This window comes from Vespula pensylvanica, chromosome 1, assembly GCF_014466175.1.
Source record: "Vespula pensylvanica isolate Volc-1 chromosome 1, ASM1446617v1, whole genome shotgun sequence".
NCBI classification, from domain to species: domain Eukaryota; kingdom Metazoa; phylum Arthropoda; class Insecta; order Hymenoptera; family Vespidae; genus Vespula; species Vespula pensylvanica.
The window spans coordinates 13,582,218-13,595,373 of NC_057685.1; the positions used below are offsets into that span (position 1 = coordinate 13,582,218).

The 13,156-nt window shown below is 40.2% G+C and overlaps 1 protein-coding gene across 1 annotated transcript in view; it reads left to right on the forward strand.

The window, feature by feature from the left end:
• Positions 1–4,851, forward strand: part of LOC122636161 (5'-3' exoribonuclease 2 homolog) — a 26,647-nt gene extending 21,796 nt beyond the window's left edge. The window contains exons 16-17 of the mRNA XM_043827127.1: positions 2,781–3,025; positions 3,633–4,851. Coding sequence (XP_043683062.1) covers positions 2,781–3,025; positions 3,633–3,692 — 305 coding nt within the window. The 3' untranslated portion in view covers positions 3,693–4,851. The remainder of the gene's footprint in view (positions 1–2,780; positions 3,026–3,632) is intronic.
• The last annotated feature ends 8,305 nt before the right edge of the window (positions 4,852–13,156 follow it).

The following is a 13,156-nucleotide window of genomic DNA, read 5'->3' on the forward strand; positions in this document are numbered from 1 at the left end:
AGAGAGAGAGAGAGAGAGAGAGAGAGAGAGAGAGAGAGAGAAACCGACCCACATCGAGGTTTCGAGTGTTTGTATTGCTGACGCGGCGATCCAATCCAATCCAATACCCATGCCAGATAGGCAGCTATATAGTACAAGCGCATGTACCTACATATATATAATATGTATATGTTATATATGTACGCGCGCGCACGCGTGCGTGTGTGTATGTGTATATATATATATATAAGTATATATGTGTCTATATGAATGTACATATAAACGAATGTCTCTCTCTTTCTTTCCCTTTCTCTCTCTCTCCTTCTCTCTTTCTCCCATCATGTTCACTCTCATTTAATTTTCCTCTCCGATTTCGAATATATGTAATTATGTAGTGGATACTCAACAGTACGTTTCCCAGGATCTCCATTGGGTATAGCTGCTAGTCGCATTGGTGTCTATTTTGTTCGTAGTTAATCGATCTATCTTGAAACGAGTCTCGTTCGTCCTAAACGTGACGTTTATTATCCGTGAATAAACATTAACCAGAGAGTTTATTTTGTAAAATAAAAAATAGACATTTTTCTGAAGGGAAAATTACAAAGATACGAATTCTTTTCTTCTTTCTTTTTTTTTTTTTTGTTTCTCAATCTAGTGAAAAGTTTAATTAAGTAGGTAGGTAAGGAAAAGAAAAGGGGGTACATTTGGACTAGTAACGATTTTGGTGCAGCTCGATGATTTCGAGAAGGGATTGGAACGATCGGACGTGCGTCCCGTACGTTTCCTATTATCATAAACGCAACAATAACGAGGGATGATCCGACATGTAAACTGTTAAACCCATCCTACGTTCTCTGTCTTTCTCTATCCTTCTATCTGGTGCGCTCGTACGCGCGAGCGCGTCTGCCCGAGGTGAGCCACGGGGGACGAGGGTGAAGATTAGCGTTCGGTTCCCGTCGCTACGTATTGCTTGGAATTCACTGGGGGATGTTATTGTTGGCCGCCGAGCGAGAGAGAGACAGAAAGTGTGTGTGTGTGTGAGAGAGAGAGAGAGAAAACACGAATGAGGGCGAGAGCGAGAATGCAAGGAGAAATACGGCGGAAGCACAACGGCTTTGCCTACTAGTAGTAGTCGAAGAGAACAGGGGACCGTATAAACTGGCATGTACGACGAACAAGACCACCCCTTCGACCCTCGATAATATCGACGCTGTTTGCCGCCTCCCATTAGGAGCTCGATTGAGCCAAACTATACGCTTATCGTGCGTCACTGATAATCCGTCTTCCGATTTACTTCGTAGGTACTTCGTTGTGGCTCTATGTATTTCACTCTGGACAAATTTCAAACTGAAATCCCTTGATTTTTGAAAAAGGATCCAATCGATTGGAAGTTATTTTATTTCGATTCGAATTTTGATAAATTCATTGGAATTTGTAATCTTCTTAATATGAATCGTAGACGGTTTTGTACGTAAATATGTAAGAAATATGAATGGTCGTTAACGATGTTGTCACGTTCAATCGACTGTGTAATTAGGTAAGATCTCGATGAAAATTAATCGATTTTTCCTTTAGTCAGGATACATCAAACGAATATCACTCATGTTCTTTCTCAAACCTCCCCACTTAACATCGTTTCTCTTATTTCGAATTCCCCTTGACTCTTTGCTAAAGTGCACGATTTCGCATTTCGCAAACGGACTTATAAATATTCATAAGGGTAGTGGTAGTAAAAGAAGAAGCGGAAGTTAAAGAGAGAGAGAGAGAGAGAGAGAGAGAGAGAGAGAGAGAGAGAGAGAACGTAGAAAGGGAAGAAGGATCGGTTCTTTTTGTTCTTTTGTCAGCGCGATCATTATATCGTGCCCTTAATTTCTTCTTTTTTTCTTTTTCCGTTTTTTTTTGTTTCTTTTTTTTTTATTTTTTCTCCTCCGCCGTTCCGCTCGTGGAACGCGCGTGGTGGGCGTATAGGAAAAAAGAAAGAAGGAAAGAAAAAATAAAAGGATTCGACGAATGTATAGGCAAAACACGTTTCACGAAGCGATGAACTTAGTGAACGCCGCCGCGTGCTGCACGTTGCCCTTTCGAAAATCCGTTATTAGCATTGCTGAGCGACGTTATGACGTTTCGTGATGCTGACAAACACGATGCGTCTTCTCTCCTTCTCCTCCTCATTCTCCTCTTCCTCCTTCTTCTCCTTCTTGCTCGCTAACTCGCATGATCTTCTCTCTTTTTCTAGTAGTCACGACGTCATACAACACGCGTTCTGTATTATTTGATGGATGGCAGGACACGCGCCGGCACGTTCCCATTCACCTATGTTCGAATATTGTCTATTTCTCTTTCTGCCTCTCTCTCTCTCTCTCTCTCTCTCTCTCTCTCTCTCTCTCTCTCTCTCTCTCTCTTCAACGCCTCGTAGAAGGTAGTAAATACTTGGATATCGTAGGGTTGATGGATAGTTTATAAGAGATTCTTAATCGCGTCTACTTGGTAAATTCATAAAGCTTGCATTCGACTACCCTAATGTCCAATTCACGGTATTTCTAATTGTTAATAGATGAATAAACTTTTATTTGTTTAGCTCTTTATCATCTGATCTTTATTGAATTTATTTGTCTAAAGTTATATGTGTGTGTTTATTTGATCTATGGATGTAACTTTTTATCTGAGGTATTATTAATACTTCATATTTTTGTATATATCTATAAAGTATTAATAATACTTTGAATATATATATATATATATATATTTGTTTAAATGTTTGTTCGTTCATTTGGGAAATTAATCTATTTTTTTTGTTTCAGGATATCATAGTGGATATCAATCGAGATCGGGAGGATATAATACCGCTAGTTCAAGTGGATCCTCCTCGTTATCGTCGGGACCATGGGCTAGTGGCTATGGTCCAACACCACAGTATCTTCAACACCGATCCATAGAATTTCGCCAGCAACAAAGACATCCTTACTCACACCAACAACAGCATCAAGCTCGAAATGGAAACAATTATCAGTCTTCTCAGAACAATTATCATGGTTATCAACAAAGAGTAAGTTATTTTTATTATTTCGATGATCGATATGATTCTTGAATTTTATAATTCTAATTAAAAGAAGTTTAGAAATTAAATTTTATATATATATATATATATATATATATATATATATATATATATATATGACGTCGTATACGCATCTCTTTAGCAAGAATATTCGTTAACTTTGATTTTTTCGATTGGTTCGATTTTTTTGCAAAAAATCTGTGATATATTTGAGTCATTAATTGTGAAAATAGTCTGTCATTGGAGATATTGAAAGACATTTTGTCGCATGTTATTTTAAAAATGTATTATGTATTCGTAAGTTACATAAAGGAATTATATTTCAAAAATAAATATTATATTACTTATTTTTTTCTGTTTGTCATAATAGATATATTATTTTTGAATAATTCAAACTCAAATGTCAAAATATTTTAAAATGAAAAATATGTAACTTGGATCATTTTCATAATTATTGGCTCGTTTCTCATAAATCATTTATTTGTTCGATGTCTCTTGCTTCATAATTATATATATATATATATATATATATATATATATGTATGTATGTATATATGTATATTTACTTATATTAATTTCATTTTTGTTATTTCAGAATGGCAATTCTGATCGATATGGAGGTGGTAGCGGGGGAAATAGCGGATGGAGACGATAAATGAATGACTTTTATCCTTTTCATAACGTCCGCTCTTATATTTTTTTATATTTTATTTTATGTCTTTTTAAGCTGCATAATAAGTTAAATTGCATAATCGAATTAATAGTATAATCAAATAGCGGAATATAAGATTATAATGTTGGTGTGAATAATTCTTTTTGTTACTATTAACAGCTGATCTATCTTTTATTGTAAAAAATGATAGTATAAAGATGAATAACATATCTGTGTTCACTATAGCATTCGAATGTGATAGCATTCGATATAGTTCTTACATATTAAATGTACATCATACATAATAAGTGCATAATTTCATATGTATGTAGATTAGAATCAAAGAAAAAATCACAATCCGTTTGTGTTCGATTATTACTTTTTCTTCTTTTTTTTTTTTAATGTCCATATCGACTTTATTGAGGGAACAAAAAAGCTTTTTTTAACGAGAGGTTATATATATATATATATATATATATATATATATGTATGTATGTATGTATGTATGTATATGTATTTGTTGGTAATTCGTAAGAGAATGATAATTAAATCTAAGAAAGCATTCGAAACGAATCTAATCTAGACATTAAATTAAAACGTACATTTATTTAATTTACAAATTATAATGCTGTTACATATATACGAATGATTTTAATGTACGTATGTATTGATATGTAAAATTAATACGTGTTTATATATATATTTATATATATATATGTATATCTTACTTACATTTTTTATGAAATCAGTTGAAAAAATTTTCTAGAAACGATTCGTTTTCGTTTGCGATCTATTTCTCGTTACATATCTCTATATAAAATATTAATATTCTATAACAAACAATTTCATTTGCATAATATTTCATACTATCTTTAAATACGGTAGTATCGTCGTCTATCATATTACAGAAAATATATTCTATTCTTTTTCCAATTTAGGATAAAAATTTTTCTCGATTATTATAACATTCTAAGCGTTTCATCGTTTTATTTTTTATATGATGGTCTTTGTAGGTAAAACGCAGGACAATCGGCCGATCGGTTCGATAGCAGTTATGTGTAATGATTGTATTACGATAGACAAATAGTTATTGTTCATATTGTACATAAACATAGAAATAATATACATTATCCGCTATTACTAAACGATCTATTAAATTAGAGACGTGCGTGTATATATTATCTTTAACCATTTACCTAATTCACCGTTATTATATCTAATCATAAGAAAATCATAAGAAAATTCTTCGTGGAGAATAAAAAAAAAAAAAGAAGAAGAAAAGAAAAAGAAAGAAGAAAAAAATAGAAAGTAAGGAAGAAACGAAAATGCGCCATATGCCAATTTGAAGAAGGGGGAGTCATTTTGAGAATATTAAGACGATATCGACTCGGATCTTGATTTTGATGAAATTATACAAAGAAAAGGTAGAAACATAAGATATATCGTGACGCAACGTACGAAGGAAGAAACCAGACGGTCTCTCGCACATCTGGTACCGGGAGCCGAGCGAGCATTGAACCAGAGAGTGCCACTCGAGAAAACAATAGCGCGCAGCGCTCTTGTTCTCTCTCTCTCTTTTTCTCTCTTTTTCTTTTTCTCTTTCTCTTCTCCAGTTCTCTTTTCTCTCTTTCTCTTTCTCCTTATTCTCCTACTATCGTCACCCTGAAATCTGGATCCAACATAGCTAAAGCAGAAGCGGTCCGCGCACTGCGTGAATGGAGGCGCGCGATTTCTTCGCAGAAAAAAAAGTGTCCAGGCAGCTTGCAGCTTCTTTACCTCTTTTTTTCTTTCTCTATTTCGTTCGTTCGTTCGTTCGTTCTTTATTTAACATAAATCTGTTCGATTTGGAGGGAAAGATTATCGAGAAAGGATTACCTTTTAATTACGAAGGAATTTCATTGATCTGAAGAATCCCAAAGAAAATATTTTTAATCTAATTTCCTTTCAATTTGTTCGATCTTCGGAGAGTTAATATATTATTCTCTCAAGTAGCTAATAACTTCCTTGGTGGCAGAGTTTAGCAAAGTTAGCGTCTACTTTACCCTTCGTTTAATTCGCAATAGACCCGCATGAAAGGTTTCACTGGTCTTCCCCTCTTTCTATATAGGTTACTATAAGCCGATATTTCCGATAACCCGCATAAGACAATGTACCTTTACATTCAAGCTTCTTCTTATTCTTCCTTACATCTTTGTTTTATTCATCGAACCAACCCGACGAAATTAGCTAAGATTTTGTTTTATAAGAAAAACGATCTTTCGTCAAAAATTCTTTCTTAAATAAGCGATATTTCTTCTCTCTCTATCTTCCTCTCTTCTATACGAGATTTACCGCAATAGCTTGGATGGATGTTCGGTATATTACACGTACCTACCTATCATTCTATCTCTCTTTATCGTATATGCGGTGTTATCTTGGCTTGCTCGTTGTCCCTTTGATGAAATAAAGCTTTATCCGCGCCGGGATCTACCCCATGTTAGTGGTCGCGGTGTGTCTCCCTCTATCTTTTCGTCTCTCTCTCTCTCTCTCTCTCTCTCTCTCTCTCTCTCTCTCTCTCTCTCTCTCTCTCGCCTCTCTTTATTCTCGAGTTCTCTCAACGGTGCAGGACACAATGCGGCCTTTACATCATCATCGAGTACGAGCCGTCGCTTGCGTGTAATGCGTTCACTCTGGTTTCATACGGGTAGGTGTTCGTGCCAACGAGAACGGCGAATCCTTGTGCGAACTCGATTCGATACCATCGTTTGTTCGGAAACCGGAGGAAGGAATTTCCATGGATGCTTTTGTCGACGCAAGTAGTACGAGTCAAGGATTAAATCGGAAGAGAGGGAGAGAGAGAATAGAGGAAAGATCGTGCTTTACAATACATATTAAATACGATCTTTGATAAAGATTCATATCGTGCGAGAAAAATTCCCCTTATAATAAATAATTCCTAGAGGTCTCGCGCGAAAAGTCATTTTTGTAATTTCTTGCAAAGGATTTGAAAAAAAGTAAAAAAAGGAAGATTTCTCTAAGCGGTGGCCGCGGCGGTGGCGGTGGCGTGGTGGAGGAGAAAGTGAGAGAAAGAGAAAGAGAGAGAAAGAGAGAGAGAGAGAGAGGGAGGGTGAGAGATAAGGTGGACTTGCAAGGGAAATATTCAAGGAGTAGAACTCGATTATTCTCGTGCAAATTGAAATTTCTTTAGGAGCGAGAGACGAACGCGTCGGTAGAGCGAGAAAGGCCATTAAACGAAGAAAGAAATGAGGGATGGAAGAAAGAAAAGGAGGAAGGAAGGAAGGAAGGAAGGAAGGAAGGAAGGAAGGAAGGAAGGAAGAAGGAAGAGTGAGAATGAGAGGGAAAAGGCGGAACTTTGGTACACGTAACTGGAGGCAGTCCGTTGGATGTTTGAATCGTGAAGTGGAAGGCAGTGAGAGCCCTTGTACGGCCATGGAGAAGAAGGTCCAGGTGCGCCCTCACCTCGCGCGACCGTGCTTCATGGTACAGCCAACTTCTCTGCTCTATTCTTTCTCTCTCTTTTTCTCTCTCTCTTTTTCTTTCCTTCTTTTTTCCTCGTCCTGCCACGATATACCTACCTCCACGTTCTACGCGCTACGTTTCCACGTGCTTCGCGTATGTACCGAAACGTACACGTGCTCCCATCGTACACCGCGATTAAACGCGAAAGTGCGTCGCGTAACGCGAACCTATGTCTCTCATTCTCTTTCTTTCTTTCTCGTGCAACCACCTAAAGCCGAAGAATAGGGATTGAAGTGCTGGCATGTAAAATGAATGGTGGATGTAAATGACAAGTGGTCGAGAGTACGAGCTCTTTTGCTCGTTCTATTACTCTTTCTACCCGTTGGTCGATCGCTTTTACTTTCTCTTTCTCTTTCTCTTCCTCTCTCTCTCTCTCTCTTTTTTTCTCTTTTTCTTGCTCTCGCTCTCTTTCTCCTCTATTCGGTTCTTCTCCTTTTTTTGTTTAAAGTATATTCAAGAAGTAAAACGTTCGAAGGGTAGTTGAAAAGTTATCCCGTGAAACTATTGAAAATAATTTCTTAAAGATATTTGATGAACCGTAAGAAAGAATAAGAATAAGAGGAAGAAGAGGGAAGAGAGGACGCGTGAGAGGAATCGGTGGGTGGTCGATTTTCGTGAGGGGTCCCAAGACTCACGCGCACCTCGTTATCCGGCATGTCTCAGCGCTCGAGAGAGAGAGGAAGAGAAAAGACGAGACAAGCTCAGACACCGAGATGACGCAGCACCGGCTCCTGGTTACCTCTCTGTCCATTGTTCTCCCCGCATTTCTTCTCAGCTCGTGCTCAAGTGCTCGATCGCAACCCTTCCTCGAAAAGCTCGAATCCCTCGGTGCACTTTTCACTACCGCATACCATCGTTGCGCGCTCCATCGTCTTTCGTTTTACGTGGCCGCGTCAGGAGCTTTAATTTCGTCCACTATTCCCTCGCCCTTCGACTTTTTTTTTTAAGCATTTCCTTTGTAACCGTGTTCGGTCTCTTTCTCTCTCCCTCTCTTCCTCTTCCTCTTTTTCATTCTGACTTCTCGAATCACTTTAGCAAGATCGACTTAACTTTGATTTTATACGATAAAATCTCCCACGGAACGATCCGAGAAATAGAAAAAAGAAGGTAAGTAAATATCTTTAGAGAATGAATTTTCACACGCACGGGAGTGGAACGTATAAAGAATGAATCGATAAGAATATAATCGCGATGGAAGACGAAGAGAGATCGAAGATGAAGCGAGGTGGAAGAAGTCGGACCGTCGAGAGGAGGTAGTTACATAGCAAGTATGAAGGGAGAGTTAAGAAGGGAGTCGGAATAAGTCGACATCGAAGGAAAGGAGCCGACATTCGTCATTGGGTGATTCTACTTTTGTCGGTAATGGTCGATGGTGGTAGTATGGTGGTCGAGGATACGAATCGGATCACCATGAGAGAAAGAGTTTCCAGTCGGAGTGAAGCGAACGCAGAAAGAGGAAGAAGAAGAGGCAAGAGGTAGGAGACGGGTAGTAAACGAGTCGGTATCGACCCCCCATAAGCGGTAGCCCCCCCGCATGGGTTCCCGCGCGGGGCACCCGCTCGTCTCTAATGTATCGCGCGATCACCGACGACCCCACATGCGTTTATGTCGCGTCTTGTACGGTCCGAAGCATGTCGCCTTTGGTGGACCACCTCGTGGTATCCGACTCTTCGACTCTCTCGACTTCTCTCGCCTCCAGTCTCGTGGAAATAACGATGGTGTGCTTCCTGTCGCTCCCACTTTTCGTACCTTCAGCACGTTTCCCGCGGAGATCGAGAGAGCACCTATAAAGAATGCCGTTCGCCCCTGGTGGCCCTCACCGCGTGTGTGGGAACTTGGATTTCTCTTTTCCTTCTTCTTCTCTGAGAGAGAGAGAAAAAGAGAGAGAGAGAGAGAGATAGATAGAATGAGATTCGACTTGGCTCGCTCGCGCGGAAGCACCGAAAGCGAGCGGGCATAATTCGACAAAAGACGACGACGAGTACCCACCTCCCGTTCGATAAACAATGTGCCATCGTGTACGCGCCAACGAGTAGACGAGTACTCGAGAGAACTCGAGAGACCTCGGCCGCTCTCCCTTACAATACCATCTTATGACATTTTCGAGTCGAACCGTCGGCGGTGTCGGCCGAGTGCCCGCCGTTCTGTTCCGTCCTGTTCTCGTCCTCGAAACGTGCCCACCCGAAGCGCTTCTTTTGTTTCCTAGCAACTGTTTTTTCAATCGACATATCGGCCAAAGCTCGCGCGTATCGTTAACGGGTATCGTACGAGCCATCGACGCCCTTCGATTCCGTTCATTACGATTATTATTTATCGTTTCTCGTCCCGACGATTTTTCAAAATGAATTCTTTTCGATAAACGCATTCTCAACGCGTCTCATTTTCAAGGTTAAAATTGTCGACATCGACGCGTATCGACGACTATTACGAAGAAACCTACCGAGTCTCGGTCAGTAGGCAGCTTTTCCGTTTTCCCTAGCTTTTTATCCACCTTTGGACGATCCAAGCTTGGAAGAGGGGTTAGGGTCGTCTGTGAGGTAACCGAACAAGGGGCGTGACCTGTGATGGGCGGAGCTTTCACGTACTATGATCTCTCTCTCTCTCTCTCTCTCTCTCTCTCTCTCTCTCTTTCTTTCTATCTCTCACTCGTTTTTTCTCTCTCTCTCTCTCTCCCTTTCCGTCTGTCTTTCTCGTAGGCGGAGCCATCGACGTGACCCGGGGGAACATCGACGGTTCACTCTACACCACCACCACCACCACCACCACCACTACCCCACCTCACTTCAGCACACACTCTGGAACCGCTTTCCTCCATCTTCCTTGTGCGTGTGCGCGAGAGATCGTGCGACTCGAATATAAGAACGACGGCTCGGAAGAAAACGATCCGCGCTAATCGTTTCGTCGATGCATCCGGATTTGGGTGCGACTACTCTAAAACACGTATTCGATAGGTGCCAACTAAATATATTTTTACGTTTGATCGTTATCGTTACGATCGTTAAACGTAATCATCGAATACCTACGATCTTTATATTCTATGTTTCTATTGTTCCTTTTTTCTTTTTTTTTTTCTTTTTAAATTCTTACCTATATTCGTTAAAAGTTATGGAATATGTTAAATTAAAAAATATGTATTTATTGCCTTATTGCGAGGAGAAAGACAAAGGCAAATAAAACGATCGAAATTTCCTTTTATTTCAATTTTCCGAACTCATTGAAATAAATGCGTACGAATTAAAGAGCATAGAGGCAAACCTGTTCGAGACCTCTAGCAAAAGAATTAAATACAGTTTGCGCGGAGTGAAGAGGAGAGAAGATAATAATAATACGACTCGGATACGCGTACCTACCTGACACACGCTTCGCCAGCGAATTCCCCTGATCATATATAGTCGAAGGCATTCTGCCGTAGCAATTATCCACGGAACGAGGAGTCGAGTAGCAATATCTGGAGCCGTTATCCAGTTCGGTTATCCCGACTGGAATGCTTTGTGTCGCCGCCCGACGATCCGCATTTCCATTTGCGCGAACGCTCGTCTATGACGTTCGTTCGTTCGTTCGTTCGTTCGTTCGTTCGTTCGTTCGTTCGTTCGTTCATTCGTTTCGCGAAACTGTTCGTTATTTCGAATGAAAGACACCCCTACCGTTCAGTTCAAAACTTTTTATTCGATTCGTGTCACGTCCACGATCGACATTTTTCAACGACGACATTACTCCACCGCGATATTTTTCTCTTCCCCATTTTCTTTCGATTCTTTTCATACGTAATTGCAAACTTATTAAGAAACTAACGTTAGTAACCTTGTTAACCGAGATAACGAGAAAAGAAAGATCATGAATTTTATTCTTCTTTGGATTTATCTCGAGACTTTCGTCGATATGACGAATACAACGATGACGATGACGATAACGACGACGACGACGACGACGATAACAACGACGACGATTTACGAAGAGCTATGAATGAGAAAGGAGCACGATTTGCCATCAGAGAGGAGAACCGACAAAACCCTTTACGATGCATTATTCGTCGAGCGCGTGCAAAAGGCTTGCTTTTGAAGAAGGGGAAGGAGAGAAACAGAGGCTTCGACTTTGACATTAGCATTCCCGCTTAAGTACAGTCCTAGCCCGGGCAAACGTCTTAGCTGTGTTAGGTCTTTAGGGCGATAACGTAGTTCCCGCCCCGTCATTTCGTCACTCCTTCGTATTCATGACCGAGCTGCCTTTACATTGGGAGGGATCTATCGTGGCATCCTTTTTCTTTCCCAATGAATTCGCAATTGCTGGAACGAATCGTGGAAAAGTATGTCGTGTGCATTCATATATCATAGATACTTGTACGTACGTAAAAAAAAAAAAAGAAAGAAAGAAAAAAATAAAATATCTATTAACCGCACACTCAATTTAGTTTTTCAGCGTTAACGATAAAAGTTACTAATTAAAAATTTCCGTCATATCTACTCTCTTAATTAGCTGCTTGATCTAAATTTTCAATTCGTACGATTCTAAATAACGAGATTTCATTTTGTGTTAAAAATAATTTTTCGATAAAGGAAAAAGGGACATCGAAGATCGAAAGCATCATTTTTCACGTATACATGCACGCAATGCGCACGTACGCGCACATAGGTACGCGCACATAGGCGCGCGTCGCACGCGTGACATACGAGAGGTCCTGACGATGACAGCCCACCGCTTCCGCTGGTCACTCTTATACACTGCTATATCCCGTATCGCACCCTGCACCCTATACCCTTCTCCCTCTTTCTCCCTTTCTCTATATCTCCCGGCCATTATCATATTTATTAACTGCCGCTTGGTGCTTATATCTACACCTATTCGCTGCCATTCCTATATAATATAATCTATGCCAGTGACAGCAGCACGTGGCACGAGCTTTATCCACCCCCTTCCATGCAACTCTCTCCCTCTTATAGGCCCTCTCTCTCTCTCTCTCTCTCTCTCTCTCACTCTCTCCCTTTTCTTCTTCTTCTTCTTCTTCTTCTTCTTCTTCTTCTTCTTCTTCTTCTTCTTCTTCTTCTACGTCACCTTCTTCTCGATCGATCTTTTCATCTCTCGCTTCTCTCAGCAAGAAACTTTGAAACTTTGTTCTATTTTCAGCTCAAGAATAGATATGTTCTTTGTTCTCGACCGAAGCTTCGAGTGATTCATTCAATTCCAAAGTGTGAGAGAGATAGGTAGATAGATAGGTAGATAGGAGAGAGAAAGAGAGAGAAAATGTAACCGTGATCCACGAACCCTCTAGACAGAGCAATTAGACACGGTCGTGCTTAATAAAATCGGTTCGCGATCCGAAGAGAATCTTTCTCGTAGCCCCTAGCCCTTAGAAAATATCCAATAACGAGCACACGAACGCGCACTGACTCCAATAATTCCCGACAACCTGTACCTCCTGTGTCCGTTTTCGAAGCATTAACCTCCTCGCCGCCTATCAAGAAGGGGATCGGCTTACCTTAATAATCGTAGCGTGGCTACGCGTATCTACCAACCTACCTACCTACCTACCTACCTACCTACCTATCTACGAAGCGCCCTTTTCTCTTTTAGCAAGGGGGTTACGACGTTACGGGGCCAACAGCGTATACGGCATTAAGCTTTTTCTCGGTGTTGCTGTAGTCTCTCTTACCGCTTTGCTCTCGTCCTCGTCCTCATCCTCATCCTCGATGAGATCTCTCGTACTCTTTCCCTTTCTCTCTCTCTTTCTCTCTGTTTCTCTCGAAAGGGCGTTTCCATGGTGTTCCTACCTCGATGCCTTCTTTCGAATGACTTTCCGTTTGAAAAATTTACCGAGAACTTTAATGAACACAGTTTTATTTTTCATTACTATTACTTTTATTCTTTTTATTTGTTTTTTTGACTCGATTAACGAAACAAATTTTGTCATCGACTTAAGTAATCTCTGTTTTCTTTTCTTCTTTTTTCGATTC